Genomic DNA, 15,798 nt, shown 5'->3' with positions numbered 1-15,798 from the left:
TCCCGCCTGTTCATTCAATGGCGCGCTCTTGTGGTCCTAAAAAGCATGCGCACTTTGAAGAAAATAATCGACGACTGTTGCATGACCGCGTAATAAAGTTTCTGTTAAAAACAGCTGTGTAAAAAAAAAAAAAAAAATGGGGAAAAGAATGGCGCACTCCGACGCCGGAGTATGGAGGCGAACTGTAATTAGGCTCAGATTCAAAGAATAATAGAATAATTAATTACTAGTAGTTTAAGTAAAACACTCTCGTTGTGTTAATTTCAATCGCATTTAACCAAATTTGGAAGTTTTGCCTTTTTTTTGTATACTTTTTTTACCAATATTTTTACTGTTGTGTTTGACAAATGAATTTGTTTTAAATTAATTTGCCAAATGTTTGTGTTACAATTTACATGTATTTAAATAAGTAGGCCTACAACCTCCAAGAACTCTTTTTATTTTAGCTGAACCCAAATACTTAATGTTTGCGAGTTAGTATGTCTTTTATTTTTATATTATGGAATCATCTGAAAATGTTGATTGTATTAAAAGAGCCCTGGTGCAATCCAGGGTTGAGAGTCAGCATTGACTAAAATGTCTGAAACACTCCAACTTTTGGAAGCATTTAGAATTGATAACGTTCTACCTTTTGATATTTTTTTTTGAGTTATTATTTCAAGGAGCTTTGGAATCTATTAAAGAGCAGGATTATTAAAGTCAAAAGTGAGACATGAAATAGTCTAAAGTCAGAAAGAAATCTGAAATTGCTCATCCTGGGGTGGATTTCACAAAGGTAGTCCTAACTTAGGACTAGCTAGTCCTAGGCAATACCATGGAGGAATAATCCTCCATGGCAATACTAAGAGATAGCACTGGTCCTAAGTTAGGACCAGTAACTCATCCTAACTTAGGACTGGTCCTATCCCTTAGCATTGCCTAGGACTAGTCCTAAGTTAGGACTACCTTAATAATAATTATACGAAGCATTTATATACCTTTGTGAAATCCACCCCAGGATTTGTAGTAGCGAAACTTGACAATTTATTTTTTAAATCCAGGGGTTTATTTGTGCTAATAATGATTGAATACTTTTAAAATAATAATAGATCACTCCTGAGCAAGTTTCATGTAAGTCAAACCTGATTAATCAGCATATTTAGCAACATTCCAGTTTTTAAATTGCATTATAGGTTATTTTCCATATTTTTCTTACATCTTGAATACTTCATATGTAATTTTATCCTCCAAGTCAAGTCAAGCCACTGGAAGTATTCTCTCTTATCATTTTCCATTAGAGCCTATTATCTATAAGAAATTTACTTATTACAATTTTAGAAAAAGTTGCAAAAAAGTTAGGGTGATGGATAATGTTAATTTTGTCCCTATATGTTTTGATTCAAAGTGATACATCACAGTTAAAGGCACTGGACACTAGTTGTAATTACTCAAAATAATTGTTAGTATAAAAACTAACTTGGTTACGAGCAATGGAGAGCTGTTGATAGTATAACACTGTAATGTCTTGAGTTCTACAAGAGCTGTTGCTTTGATGCTTGCTTGGTTTATTGTGTCTCACACATGTCTTGCTTATAGTACACATACAATGTAAGATATATACTTATCAATGGGCTACTGTTTCAAGGGTACAATCACTGCATGGGGTGGTGGTCTCTATATGCATATTCATTAGTTGGATCATGATATTGGAATGTGGATGAGAAACACATGTCTATAGATTGGGTAGCTCTACAGTGTTAGTGTGTAGTGCAAGGATACTACAAACACATTGTGAGAAATGGCTCCCTATGAATAGTTTTTGAGAAAGAAGTAATTTCTCACTTACATATTTGAATTTAATTCAAGACCTCAGCTGAGGTGACTGAAAAAAAATCAAAAAATTCTAGTTACATCCATGTCCTCTTGTAGATAATCAATTGTATAAATGTATCTTTAGAAAGTTTTTATCGCATCTAACAAAATTAGTTGATCTCTCTTTCGTTTGATTTGGTGTCTTGGTTCAATCTTCAAGTAGTAACCCACTTGGGTTAGATATCGCAGTTGGTAGAGCATGTTAATCTGGGGGTCATTGGATCAAATCCCACTGAAGTAAATTTTGTCTTTTTTCAACCCCAAATTATTTGAGTCCAATCTTGTAACACAATTAATCCACAAATCACACATTGATTTACATTTTACCTTTCACACAGGTTTATTTACAAATCATTCAATTGTCGCGTAGTTTACAGTTACAATAGGTGAATTATGTCTATAAATGACTTTTTAAAGTTCATATGGTTATTCAAAGCTCATTCGATTTCTACAAATATTATATTAAAAAATGGCATTTCAATATATGGTTTGAATGAAAAAGTTTAGTTTCAAACATTCCGACTAGAAAAGAACAAAATGTCAAAATGAATGGTGTCACAGTGACTCACTGTCTGTGCCAATTCACATCAAAGGATTGTTGAAGTTGAGCTTGCCAACAAACTCAAACGCAACAGCAAATGATCTGATTTTAAAGGCTGATCAATGTACATGTAATGTCCCAATTCACAAGTGCCCATTTTCATGGCTTCCCTTACCACCGTAAAAAACACACAGATATATATGCAACCAAAAAATGTAGAAATTGAAAGTATAAGAGATCTTACATATATTTTTAGGTAACAACCAATTATTGCATCGATATGATAATTATAGTACAAACACTTCGCCAGTCGGAATAAAACGAGCAGCGAGCAAAGCGTGAATATAAGTTTTTGCGCAAGCAGTTATTTAAGAAGTTAAATATAAACTTAGCATTAAGAGGAGAACTTCTCCACAATAATCCCCCACCAATTCATAAAAATCCTTTGACCAGGAATGTTGATTAGTTTGGGCGACTGAATGTACCCGAAGGAAGAACCATTTTATCTGACCTTCGTAGTTTGGTAGTGCAATGTTTTGGCTATGTATAAACTGCAGTGACTGATTTCCCTTGTATAGCAGAGCAAAATGCTACACAAAATGTGTCAGTTGCTACTCAAAAATCATCATTTGCTACTCAATACTAGCATTTAATACCAGTGCGCACAAAACTTGTTCAGTCCAAATGTTTCGCCATGCAAAAATCGCTTGATGAAATCATTCCCTGAAACTGTATCATAACTGTTTCAATTGAGTCCTAGATGTACTTTATAGAATGTTTTAGCAAAACTGACCTTCGACCTCAACGCACTGAAGCAATAAGTACATGTAGTTAAACAGCATCCCTTAATTATTCAAAATAATACCTTAAAATGCTTAATAAAAAATATTTGCCGCTAGCTGAATACCAAATATGTACATTGGAGTATAGCATTATTGATTGCTTGTTTCACTGTATGCAATATACAATCGTGAATACTGATTTCCATCATCTACATCCCTTATAAGGAGAGCAGACTATTTCGGACCCTTCAAGTCTTGGTTTAAGTTAACCTTTAGAGAGACGTTCCATATCTGTCAGTCATTACAAAATGCCCAGACATTACTAATATTGTTCATTTCTTCAATCAAAATTTGTCAGTAAAAATGTCAACAGAAATTAAACAAAACAGAAAATGTTGTTTTGTGCTTACAAATTGTGATGCTGTTTGAAAAAGGAAAACTTCATATCCAGACATATTTCAGTACAGATCTTCTGCAGGGACCTACAGCTAGTAGTTGACTCTTCATTTGAGGATGACATCGTCTCAAAGTGAGGCGAGCAGTACCATAAAAAATTAGATCTAGTAAAACGGCAAATACTGGTATTAGACCTCAGTGAATTTGCCTCTCTTACTGGTCCTATTAGGAGTGAATATCTTCTGCAGTGAGCTACAGCTAGTACTGGACTCTTCATCGGAGGACGACATCGTCTTAAAGCGAGGCGAGCGTCTTACACTGCCTGATGATGAGACAGTGCTCGAGGAGCAGGTAGACGACGCACGACTGAGTATACTGGAATCCTGACTGGAATACGAACTGCGAGGATACTTACTGGATGACTGGTTGATAGAGTCCTCCGATAGAGGGCGCTTCAAGGAACTCCTGAAGGAGTGCAAAAGAAGAAACATAGTATTGAACCGACACAAACAAAAATGATGGAACTTTTTTTCAAATGAGCACTTCAAACGTACACAGTATTCTTCAATGTGTTTTACAAATCTTCAACAAATTTCAAAAATTAGGCTTCACAAATCTTTAACTTTTTCCAAAAACTTTTTTCACAAATATTCACCAAAATGTTGATCAGTTCCCAAAAATTTGTTTAAAATAATGCTGTAACAAATCTTTAACAAGCTTCCAAAAATGTTGATTGTAGCTTACCCTCTAGCAGCTACACTCCCTCCAGCCTGGGGCCGTTTCCTCAGGGACCTGGCCGGTACATCTTGCTCCTTGGAGTCAGGCCTACCAGCGGTTGCATGACCCTTCAGGCATACTAGATCAATACCAGCATCTGAAGTACTAGCTACATACACAGTGCCTTGAGTGATACCGTATCCTGCTAGACGTGGGCTGGGCAGATCCAAGAAGGTGTGTACACCACGACTGTAAGAATAAATACATTGGAATAACAAAATAGTTTTTCTTCATACGGGTATTTCACTTCACCAAATAACAAACTTGACTAAAAGGAACGTTACAGAACTGGTAAGAAAAAAACTTGTCTAATATCACAGATTTACATAAAACTTACATGCTCTAATGATGACGATAGTAGAAATATTTTTGTCTAAAATGTCATATTTGATGAGAATAAATAAAACTAATTTCCCGTTTGAAGTTTAGCGCTCAGTGAACGCTTTATTCTTCTTCCTTTAAAAAAAAAAATCAATTACATGTGTGACAGGTCATTTACATATAGCCCTTGCGCAGCGCCCTCGCTTGATCTCAAGACTCTCTCACTTATCATTGTCTATTGTTTAGCTTATCTGTTCCAAGAAGTAGTGAGTCATTCATACCACAGCACATGTACAGCCAACATTGATATCTGTTCTGTGGCAAAAGTTCCATCTATTTCATACATTTTTCATGGTACAAGTTAGAAAGGAGAAGTTTGGAAGATCACCTCATGATGATCTATAGTGACTAGGCTGGGGTAAGTCTATTTTACATTGTATTTTAAAGTTGATTTGTTACTGCTTTTCTAGTCTCTAAATGTTGGGAAGTTACTTTTGATTTGGAACTTAGTTTAAACTCCTTCAGATATTTCTTAGTGTTTCCTCTATTAAGTTCACTTTATTGTTACTTCTATTAGTTGTATTGTTCATTTATAGCTTTAGTTTCATTTGTATTTGATTTAGTTTGAAAGCACCTTTGTGGGTGTTGTGATCAAACTTTTCCTTATTTTGTCATTGTCTTAGACTAGAAGTATTCATACAGAGGTGTGTGGTTTTCCTTACTGTACCACCATTGGCATTGTGCAATGTCAGTTGCCTCTTTGTGTGAGAGTAGAAATGCACTGGGGCGTATGCTGGGTGATGTTTGTGGTTAGGAAGTGAGCATATCGATAGTCAGTATTGCTGAGCAGCATAGCTTATCGATATAGCATCCTTTAGTGTACACTGCCACTTAAGGTTCAGTCAAGCAATTGATATGTGATCACTGGTGTGTTGCCTGCATGTTCTAGTCTTACACTGGGTTCTTTGTTTATTGTTAATCTTGATAAGAGTACACTAGGGAGAAGTAGGCTACTATTCTCTACTGTAAACTCATTATGTATTCGGTCTAAAACAAGTACTGAGTGCCAGAGCTTATGTTTCATTATACAAGTCTTTGGAATGCCTAGCTGCAATGTTATTGTGCTGCTATTGGGTTTATTAATTCTAAGGTTTATTGTAGAACAAGTCTATGCACTTTGACTAAGTTTTGTGAATTAATTAATTAAGAGTCTCAAGTCAAAGCAATCACTTGCCTTGTACATTCTTGATTATTCTTTGATCAGTATTAACTTAAGGGTTGTGGTTCAAGTTCTTTATTAGTTCTTTATTCATAAGGATGTGATTGGACTAAGTTGAGTTCAAGGTTTATTGAGCAGAAATAGATATAGAGGTTATTTCCACATTTGCTTTAGTTATTTCCTATTTTGTCTTTGCAAGTTAAAGCATTTACATGCCTTGTATTAATTCATTTTGGAATTTAACTTGACTTTACAGTTAGAGGCAAACTGTGTTATTGAGTTCGATTTATCTCTTTTGATTGCATTGGATTATCTGAGGATTATCATTGTTCTTTTCATAATTTACTTTGCCAGATTGGTATTTCCTAAAGCATTGTATTTATATGGAAATTCTATTTTGTATCATTTCAGGGTTTATGCTAACGCCATAATAAAAGAACAAGACAGAGTTAATGTACATCGTCCGCATCTGGTCACATTTTCTCGGTGTCACATTTGGCGTCGTAGACAGGATGGTGTATTAATACTGCATCTACCCCCAGTCGAGGATGAGGTGAGACTCCGGCGATGACAATGGGTCAACCAGAGCAAGAGAGTGCACCTGCTGCTTTTCACAAAGCAGGGGAGCACCACCCTGAGGAGGCAGAAGAGGAGGCAGATGAGGCGATCATCATACTGGAGACAGAAGGTGAGACTCCGGCGATGACAACGGGTCAACCAGAGCCAGAGAGTGCACCTGCTGCTTTTCACAAAGCAGGGGAGCACCACCCTGAGGACCAAGCCCCTCAATCTTCAGATGTGCAAGATCCAGAGAGAGCACCCGCTGCTGTACACAAAGCAGGGGAGCATTACCCTGACGATCTAGCCCCTCAACCCACATCAGAAGTGCAAGATACCCCACCGGAGCCCACTACAGAGGAGGAGGTCCCACTTGCCAAAGCGGAGCAGTTGCGCCACACCAGCCGTGCTGAAGCGGGACAACACTCCAATCCCCATCACCTCCCGAAGTCTGTTGTCCAGTCCGAGTTACCGGCCGTAACTGTTAGAGCTCCTTCGATCGATCTCCAAGTTCTCGCAGACTTCAGTCGTTCCCAGTTGCTGTTAGCGCAGATGTTGGCAGGAGTCCAGCGTTGACGACTTCATTGTGTTTAGTAACAGATTATATTTTGTACTCTCTTTCTTTTGTATTAATCATTAAGTTAATGTCACATAATTAGTTAAGTTGTCGGGACGCCAACCTTTAAGCAGGGGAGTATGTGACAGGTCATTTACATATAGCCCTTGCGCAGCGCCCTCGCTTGATCTCAAGACTCTCTCACTTATCATTGTCTATTGTTTAGCTTATCTGTTCCAAGAAGTAGTGAGTCATTCATACCACAGCACATGTACAGCCAACATTGATATCTGTTCTGTGGCAAAAGTTCCGTCTATTTCATACATTTTTCATGGTACAAGTTAGAAAGGAGAAGTTTGGAAGATCACCTCATGATGATCTATAGTGACTAGGCTGGGGTAAGTCTATTTTACATTGTATTTTAAAGTTGATTTGTTACTGCTTTTCTAGTCTCTAAATGTTGGGAAGTTACTTTTGATTTGGAACTTAGTTTAAACTCCTTCAGATATTTCTTAGTGTTTCCTCTATTAAGTTCACTTTATTGTTACTTCTATTAGTTGTATTGTTCATTTATAGCTTTAGTTTCATTTGTATTTGATTTAGTTTGAAAGCACCTTTGTGGGTGTTGTGATCAAACTTTTCCTTATTTTGTCATTGTCTTAGACTAGAAGTATTCATACAGAGGTGTGTGGTTTTCCTTACTGTACCACCATTGGCATTGTGCAATGTCAGTTGCCTCTTTGTGTGAGAGTAGAAATGCACTGGGGCGTATGCTGGGTGATGTTTGTGGTTAGGAAGTGAGCATATCGATAGTCAGTATTGCTGCGCAGCATAGCTTATCGATATAGCATCCTTTAGTGTACACTGCCACTTAAGGTTCAGTCAAGCAATTGATATGTGATCACTGGTGTGTTGCCTGCATGTTCTAGTCTTACACTGGGTTCTTTGTTTATTGTTAATCTTGATAAGAGTACACTAGGGAGAAGTAGGCTACTATTCTCTACTGTAAACTCATTATGTATTCGGTCTAAAACAAGTACTGAGTGCCAGAGCTTATGTTTCATTATACAAGTCTTTGGAATGCCTAGCTGCAATGTTATTGTGCTGCTATTGGGTTTATTAATTCTAAGGTTTATTGTAGAACAAGTCTATGCACTTTGACTAAGTTTTGTGAATTAATTAATTAAGAGTCTCAAGTCAAAGCAATCACTTGCCTTGTACATTCTTGATTATTCTTTGATCAGTATTAACTTAAGGGTTGTGGTTCAAGTTCTTTATTAGTTCTTTATTCATAAGGATGTGATTGGACTAAGTTGAGTTCAAGGTTTATTGAGCAGAAATAGATATAGAGGTTATTTCCACATTTGCTTTAGTTATTTCCTATTTTGTCTTTGCAAGTTAAAGCATTTACATGCCTTGTATTAATTCATTTTGGAATTTAACTTGACTTTACAGTTAGAGGCAAACTGTGTTATTGAGTTCGATTTATCTCTTTTGATTGCATTGGATTATCTGAGGATTATCATTGTTCTTTTCATAATTTACTTTGCCAGATTGGTATTTCCTAAAGCATTGTATTTATATGGAAATTCTATTTTGTATCATTTCAGGGTTTATACTAACGCCATAATAAAAGAACAAGACAGAGTTAATGTACATCGTCCGCATCTGGTCACATTTTCTCGGTGTCACACATGCAAAATGTGTAATCTGGTTTTTTTATTTTTATTTTTTTACTTTTTCTCGCTACCCAGATGGCCAATCGATCTCAAACTTCTACAGGTTTGTCAGTTTATGTATATGGTGGATTACATGAAGTGCTTACACTGCCAGCAACTGTTTTGTTAGCAAAAAACAATTTTGTAATGTTCCTTTAAAGGGAGGGTACACCTTTGATAATTACTCTGAAAAATTAAGCCCCAAAAAAACTTACTTACAGAGAAGCACTTTTGTTGTTGGGTCCACTACACCAATATGACAGCCCAAAATAAAAAAACTTAAGTTTAATTCTGCTTACCTGTCCTGTTCAACATGTGGTTTTATCTCGCAGACCTCCATTGAATTGAAGTGGGTCACGTACAGGTACGGCCCACGGAACATGAACGCTAACGGCAGTCGAGACCACTTCATGTCCTCGGCACGCGTACGACGACCCTTGCTGTCCACAAACACTCCAAACTCTGCAAAATCAAGGGTTCCGTGAGTTTTGTACAGTCTTTTTATTTTGATTTTAGGTTGAACAAAGAAAAATTGACTAGAGCGGGATTTGAACCAACGACCTCTGGTTTAACGCGCCGGCGCTCTACCAACTGAGCTATCTGGCGGTCTCCCTATTTAGTCAATATCTTTGTTCGGGGGTGCCTGTCAGAAGCCATTGAACCACAAATTGCCGTGTAGCCAGGGATCACAGGGTTTATTATTTGTCTTTTTATTTTAAAACTATTTATTGTTGTTTTTTTTCCTTAAATTCCTGAGTCTTGACTGAAAACACAAACTTGGACAAAATTCATCTGAAGTGTCTATACTAAGGTGCCTGGCATGGCTTCAGTCAAACAAGCTTAACATAAAAGGGTGTCTCTATGTTTGAAGTGTCAGACCCATTTATTTACAAGCGGCTGTGCCTGCAGCTAACCATACCAGAAAACACGAGGGGAGGGATCCGAAAGCCATAACAAAATATAGAAAGAAAAAGAAAAAAAAGAAAAAAAATTGCACTAGGACAAGAATTAAAAATTCTTCAAATTCTTATAAGATACTACATATAGGCAAAGGGCCTTGTCACACCAGGCAACTTGAAGGCAACCAACAGCAGTGCATGCAGAACCACTCTGGTAGCACATCTGTAATTTTACATTGCGTTACATTCCCCAAGAATAATTAGAGAACGTTCAAATGTAGATTGCCTGGAACTTGTTGCCTGAAACTTGCCTCGTAAGACTTGGCCTTAATGACTTAAAGAGTATCACTCAACAAAAGAAAGATCAATGGATGAAAACACTTACCATGGAAACACAGTAGAAATTCTCTGTCGAAGCCATCGGGGGCAACTTGTACTGCAGCGATCGGGAAACTGTTGACTCTACTCGCACCAAAGACGGCAAAGGCCAACGAGGTATCGCTGGAATCCAGGAACTCTGTAAAGCACAATACGGATCAGATGCAAAAATTTCAATACACGCTCAAGCAATAAACCACAAAGGGAAACTGACTGGGTACATTTTAAAATCAGTTTAGGTTGAACAAAGAGCGAGACTTGAACCTGCGACCTCCTGATTAACTTGTTTTAAAATGATTTCTGAAAAGTAAGTAACTATAACCGGTAAACTTGTGGATACAGTTCATACAGTTATACATGTATATAAGAACTAGAGGGCTCACTGGTGATGCGTCTTTCACAAACGCGACGGGACCGCAAGGAGACACACGCGCGCCATTCTGTACGCGCGTTGAATATGAAACACACGCTTGAGTTTGTGTTTATTGAACGCCACGCGATGCTGTTTTTTTTTTTTCAACTTACAAAATGGCCGCAAAAACACACCCTAAGCAATGCCTGTTTTGTCATTACAGAAAATGGCCGCCTGCACGCATGCCAGGTTGCGTATATAGGCCAGTGCACCCTCTAGTTCTTATATATAACTCTATGATACAGTTTAATAGTTACCAGCTACTTATAATTACTTATTATTATCCATAGCAAAGCTTCTAACAACACTGGATTCTGAATGATTAGCAGCATTTGATTAGAATAAAAAATAATCTGATCGAGTCTGCACGTCAACAGCCACATCTGAGGCGATTTGTGCAGGAAAAAATATCAAGATCAAGAGTTTGCTCACCATCAACTTGATATTGATCGAGATCAATCTGATAGAAACGATCAGTCCCTGCTAGCAGACTGTTGGATGTAAACAACAAACAACTGCATGGCTCCGCCGTGTTGATCTCCTGTAGTGACCAAAAGAAAAGTCATGAATAATAAAAAATTAAATATTCCATCCTGGCATTTGGCAAGCCTTGAATTACACTGAGGCAATGAGAAATCTGCAATGAACAAATCGTACTTGCAACATTTACAGCAAAAAAGACTTAACATTCGTAGAAAGTGTGAACCGGGCTCAAAAATGGATGTTGCTGAGTTTTCTGATGAGGGTAGACAAAGCGTAAATCAGAATAAAGTTAGGAAAACAGCATGCAATAATGGGCTTATGTTCTTTCAACACTTCATTGAGTTTTCATACTTTCTTTAGCAAACAGACGTTTGGGAAATTGTAACTAAGAATGTGACTATATGAACATGATTGAGCAATCCATCTTGGAGGAGTTCGGCCTTCTTACCTTGCGTGGGGTAAACTTTGTCACTCCATTCTGCTTACTGTGTGTGAATATGGTGATCTTATGAGGGGTAGCTGCGCATATGTACGCTGCTCCATTCACAAACCCATAGGAAAACAGGTGGCACTCCTGAGTACAAAAAATAAAAATAATTACATCATTAGTTTTTCACATTATTATACCACAGTAACAGATTAGAAAGATGTTGTTAAAGTAGTATACAATGATCCTCTCAAAATTGCCTCGAAATTGTGTGGTTTTCCTTTTACTTTTTTTTTAATTTGACTCCCATAAATGGCCGACCGTGTTTGGCGACAGGGTAAAAGGAAAACCACGCAATTTAGAGGCAAACTTGTGTGGATCATTTGTATTCTTCTTTTAAAACCTCTTTGTAACCATATGCATTCTATAACAAACGATTACAAACGCTTTGTATAGACCAACTCGTCCGATCCAAGGCAACGTGTTCCTTTAACATCATCTAGCGTATGTGGTTCAAATTACCTGTATATTCTCAATTGGAGTGTAGTTGATGACAGCTTCAGTGACGCTAGCCTGGCTCGCCATTGTCTTCAAGTGGGTCAGATCAGCATAGCAGAGTCTACGCTCAGAACCTGCACAATATAAATAAGCAGACGCATTGATCAACTCATTGGTATATCCCATGGGAAGTTACACTACTCATCTACAGAGTAGCTGTTAACGAAAGTGAAAAGGAAAATGCGTTGTTTACACTTATCAAAAACATGTTTACATCTTCTGGAAGTTATTTTCTTTTCAGAGGGCTGGCAGGTGTCAGTAATTAGAAAACAAAATTAAAAGGAAATTTTGTTTTTAAAAAGGGATACATTTCATCTTGGGAGGCTAGCTCTATTTTACAGTACTAATGACATTCAGGAATTTGTAAACACCGGTGTGTGGGTGATTCGTACAGCTCAACGGATTTTAAAAAGTTTCTCAGACAACTGTAATTGATACAGTTGTGTAATTGATATAGTTGTGCACTATGCAGACGCACAAAGGTGTTTGCGTCATGCCACCATCAGCCCAAAACAAAAAGATGGAATGTTACCGAATTTTGCCCACAAATAGTGTTAGTGCAAACGCACAATTTACATATTTCATGGAAGGGGTCTATTAGTAATATAAGTACCTACCCACAGTCAAGACAGCAATGCCTATCGAAGCCATAACCTTCATCTGGAACACGCTTTCAATTCCACTCAGCTGCGACAAAGGCTGCGCCTTCTTGGTCGTTGCCATGGCAAACAGACCTTCCTCGGAACCAATCAGCATCAACTATATATAGCATTCAAGGGATAATCAAAGTTCAGAAATTTAAAGAACTCTGCTCTCACATGGTCGGAGTTATTAATTTTATAAGCCATGCGTTAGATTTGAATATTTTCTAGTACAATGACATACTTGATCTCAAGTTACCACTTAAATTTGAATTCATTTTGGGGGTTGAACAAAGAATTGACTAGAGTGGGATTCGAACCAACGACCTCCGGATTAACGTTCCGGCGCTCTACCAACTGAGCTATCTAGCCCTAAACTGGCGGTGTCCCTATTTTGTCAATATCTTTGTTCGGGGGTGCCAGTCAGAAGCCATACAACCGTTAACTGCCGTGTAGCCAGGGATCACACAGGTTCCCAGGTTGTATTGTAATTTGGGCGTAATTTGGTTTATATTGATAAATTTGAATTCCTCAGACTTTTGAGACAGTTGCTATGTCACATGATTAGGGACAAGCTTTTGAATAGTATGGTAAGAGACGCCGGCGAATACGTATATACAATTCTAAATAAATGTTTGTGGAACAATAGTACCAGGGTTTGCTCATAAGGAGTTTGCTATACAAAGGCTTGTATGATGCATTGATCTACAACTTTTCTTTACATTGTTTGTCAAATATATTAAGACGAATTTGTTCAAACACACTTTTTGGTAAAAAATGTCAACGGAATTAGAACAGCGTTTCACTATCCATCAAAATTGTGCCTAGCTTGTGAACATGTCAAGTAGGCCCTATCGCGTAGACGAGGGTAAGGCAATTCAGTTTGTTTGACATGGAGACGAGCAGTATCTTTTTTTATTTTATGACTTTATTAGAGAGTGAAGATCTATCTTTACCGTTCACTAAAAATTAACATAACTCATATAAACCAGGTATATAAACCAAACATGGTCCCTAGAGGGCACTATTCTACTCAACAAGTACCTCACCTCTGCGCTCAGCAACACAGTGCAGTTGATATCCACTTTGTTCTCCCCTTCCAGACTGAGTAGGGTATTCCCCAGGAGCCTCGCTTTATCCCTGGCGACCTTTGACCCCACACTGCCCTCGCTCATGACAAACTCCAACGTCATCATCCACTGCTGCTTGTCGGAGAAGCTGGCGGCCATGAGGTAGAGGGAGCGACCGGGCCAGCAGGTGGTGTGAGGGTGCGACTCGATGCGAAGGACATACGCTAGGTCCGTGGAGGCGGTGTTTCCCAGCTCGGCAGCTGTGATGCCAGTGTGGATTGTGACTCTGCCGTCGGTTGGACAGAGGTCAAACTCATCGACAGTCTGGCCACCACCTGTGTCAAATAATATCAATTCAAGTCAACATTTATTTCACACTACTTCTTCTCAAAACATAACATACAGGCCTTGAACTTTGCCCTTTAAGGGGCACGGCAATTTTCCTCCGGTACAAATCACTTCTATGGGGTAAATTTGTACTCGAATCTTGCAGAGGGCACCTCGTGAAAAGCACAGGGCACCACAACAGCGCTATTAATTTGGACTGTAAAGGGCTATTAATTTGGGCATGAAGGACTATAAATTTGGGCCTTGAAGGGCCCTTCAAAGCGCTCATTATAAACACAGTGGTGTTTCTAATAAATACCACATTCTCGTCAAATCAGTACAATTGTTATCACTTACCATTTGTGTTTTCCTTTTCATAGACACAAAGCTTGGTCCCTTCCAGGACCACCCATTTCTTGTCCCATCCTGATTTGCCGACTCTGAAAAGAAAATTTAATTATGCTTTGATAAAATTAAAGTAAAACACAAAACCTCCTAGTCTCTGGCATGCAACTGCCCGTTGAAAGAAAAAAAAAAAAAAAAAAAACGCCACGGGACATGAGACCCACAATGGTACCCTAGAAAATGTTGAAGTTTATTACGCTCTAAGGTGCATGGTTAGCATGTACTAGGCTTATTGTACATCGGTCATTGAAGTTGCGTGATAACAATGAAAGAAAAAACACCCTTGTCACACGAAGTTGTGTGTGTTTAGATGGTTGATTTCGAGACCTCAAGAAGCTCTAAATCTGGGGTCTCGAAATCAAATTCGTGGAAAATTACTTCTTTCTCGAAAACTATGGCACTTCAGAGGGAGCTGTTTCTCACAATGTATTATACCATCAACCTCTCCCCATTACTCGTCACCAAGAAAGGTTTTAAGCCAATAATTATTTTGAGTAATTACCAATAGTGTCCACTGCCTTTCAGCCAAGGACTCTCAGGAAAGTGAACTTGCCAACTGAGAGAAGACAATGAGGGATGTTTTCAGTTTTAGAGGGAGGCAGAGAACTATTCCAGGGAAAACTCACGCAGTCCGTTAGGGACTGAAAACCCAATCTACATAGTGCCTTTGTCGTGATTCAAACCGGGCTCCTCGAGGTGGAAGGCAAGGAAAGATACCACTATGCCAATCTGACCACCTTGATTCATTCAAGCTTTCCTATGGGTAGTTGATTTTTTTTATCAGGTCTCTGAATCCAAGTTTAAACAAAATAATTTGTACATAATAACGTACTTTTTGTAGGACCAAAAACACAATGTCCACAGAATTACATTAAACTTACACAGTTTGCAGATAATGATAGTAGAAAGCTTCCCTGAAAATATTACGTGCTGAGGTGCTGTAGTTTTGGGGAAATGGGTACAACAATGTCATGAAAATAATTTTCGTCTCAGTGATCGTGAGACGAAAATTATTTTAGCATGTAAAAACCTATTTTCATGACATTGTTTTAATCATTTCTCAAAAACTACAGCACCTCAGCAACTAATATTTTAAGGTATGCTTTCTACTATCATTATCTTCAAACGGTGTAAGTTTAATGTAAATCTGTGGACATTGTGTTTTGTGTTACAAAAAGTATCCTTTAAATCAAGAAGACTATATGGTACTGATAATTGCTGTTAACTGATATTAACCTTGGAATCTTCATCCAGCTCTGTAATGCAATAGCCTCACTGTCTCCTGTAACGGGGCAGCCAACCGTCGGTGATGCAGTCTTACTGTGCATGGCATGACTGAAGTGTTGGACGTACTGTGATGGTAGGCCGCAGGTATGGGGCATGGACGGGGCACACTTAGGGTGGCATACTTGGTGACATTCTACGAAAAAGAATTAAAGTTTAACAGGACTTTGTTATCATAAAAAAAGTGTCAACCTA

The 15,798-nt window shown here is 38.2% G+C and overlaps 2 protein-coding genes and 1 non-coding gene across 3 annotated transcripts in view; 1 reads left to right on the top strand and 2 right to left on the bottom strand.

The window, feature by feature from the left end:
• Positions 1-2,184: 2,184 nt before the first annotated feature.
• Positions 2,185-15,798, bottom strand: part of LOC117290436 (citron Rho-interacting kinase-like) — a 42,931-nt gene continuing 29,317 nt past the window's right edge. Inside the window, exons 29-39 of the mRNA XM_033771849.1 lie at positions 15,556-15,739; positions 14,272-14,354; positions 13,567-13,922; positions 12,494-12,635; positions 11,841-11,950; positions 11,340-11,465; positions 10,841-10,949; positions 10,004-10,135; positions 9,019-9,181; positions 4,315-4,536; positions 2,185-4,035 (exon numbers count right to left, since the gene is read on the bottom strand). Coding sequence (XP_033627740.1) covers positions 3,759-4,035; positions 4,315-4,536; positions 9,019-9,181; positions 10,004-10,135; positions 10,841-10,949; positions 11,340-11,465; positions 11,841-11,950; positions 12,494-12,635; positions 13,567-13,922; positions 14,272-14,354; positions 15,556-15,739 — 1,904 coding nt within the window. The 3' untranslated portion in view covers positions 2,185-3,758. The remainder of the gene's footprint in view (positions 4,036-4,314; positions 4,537-9,018; positions 9,182-10,003; positions 10,136-10,840; positions 10,950-11,339; positions 11,466-11,840; positions 11,951-12,493; positions 12,636-13,566; positions 13,923-14,271; positions 14,355-15,555; positions 15,740-15,798) is intronic.
• LOC117290437 lies at positions 4,836-8,611 on the top strand. The gene is made up of 2 exons (XM_033771850.1): positions 4,836-5,086; positions 6,299-8,611. Exon 2 carries the CDS (start codon positions 6,455-6,457, stop codon positions 7,019-7,021), a length of 567 nt encoding a protein of 188 aa, XP_033627741.1. The 5' UTR covers positions 4,836-5,086; positions 6,299-6,454; the 3' UTR covers positions 7,022-8,611.
• Trnan-guu lies at positions 12,817-12,889 on the bottom strand. Its single transcript has one exon. It is a non-coding gene; the product is annotated as a tRNA-Asn (tRNA).

Source organism: Asterias rubens, chromosome 5, assembly GCF_902459465.1.
Source record: "Asterias rubens chromosome 5, eAstRub1.3, whole genome shotgun sequence".
NCBI lineage: Eukaryota > Metazoa > Echinodermata > Asteroidea > Forcipulatida > Asteriidae > Asterias > Asterias rubens.
Note: the sequence above shows the minus strand (reverse complement) of the source record. Positions and strands in the feature narration are given on the sequence as shown.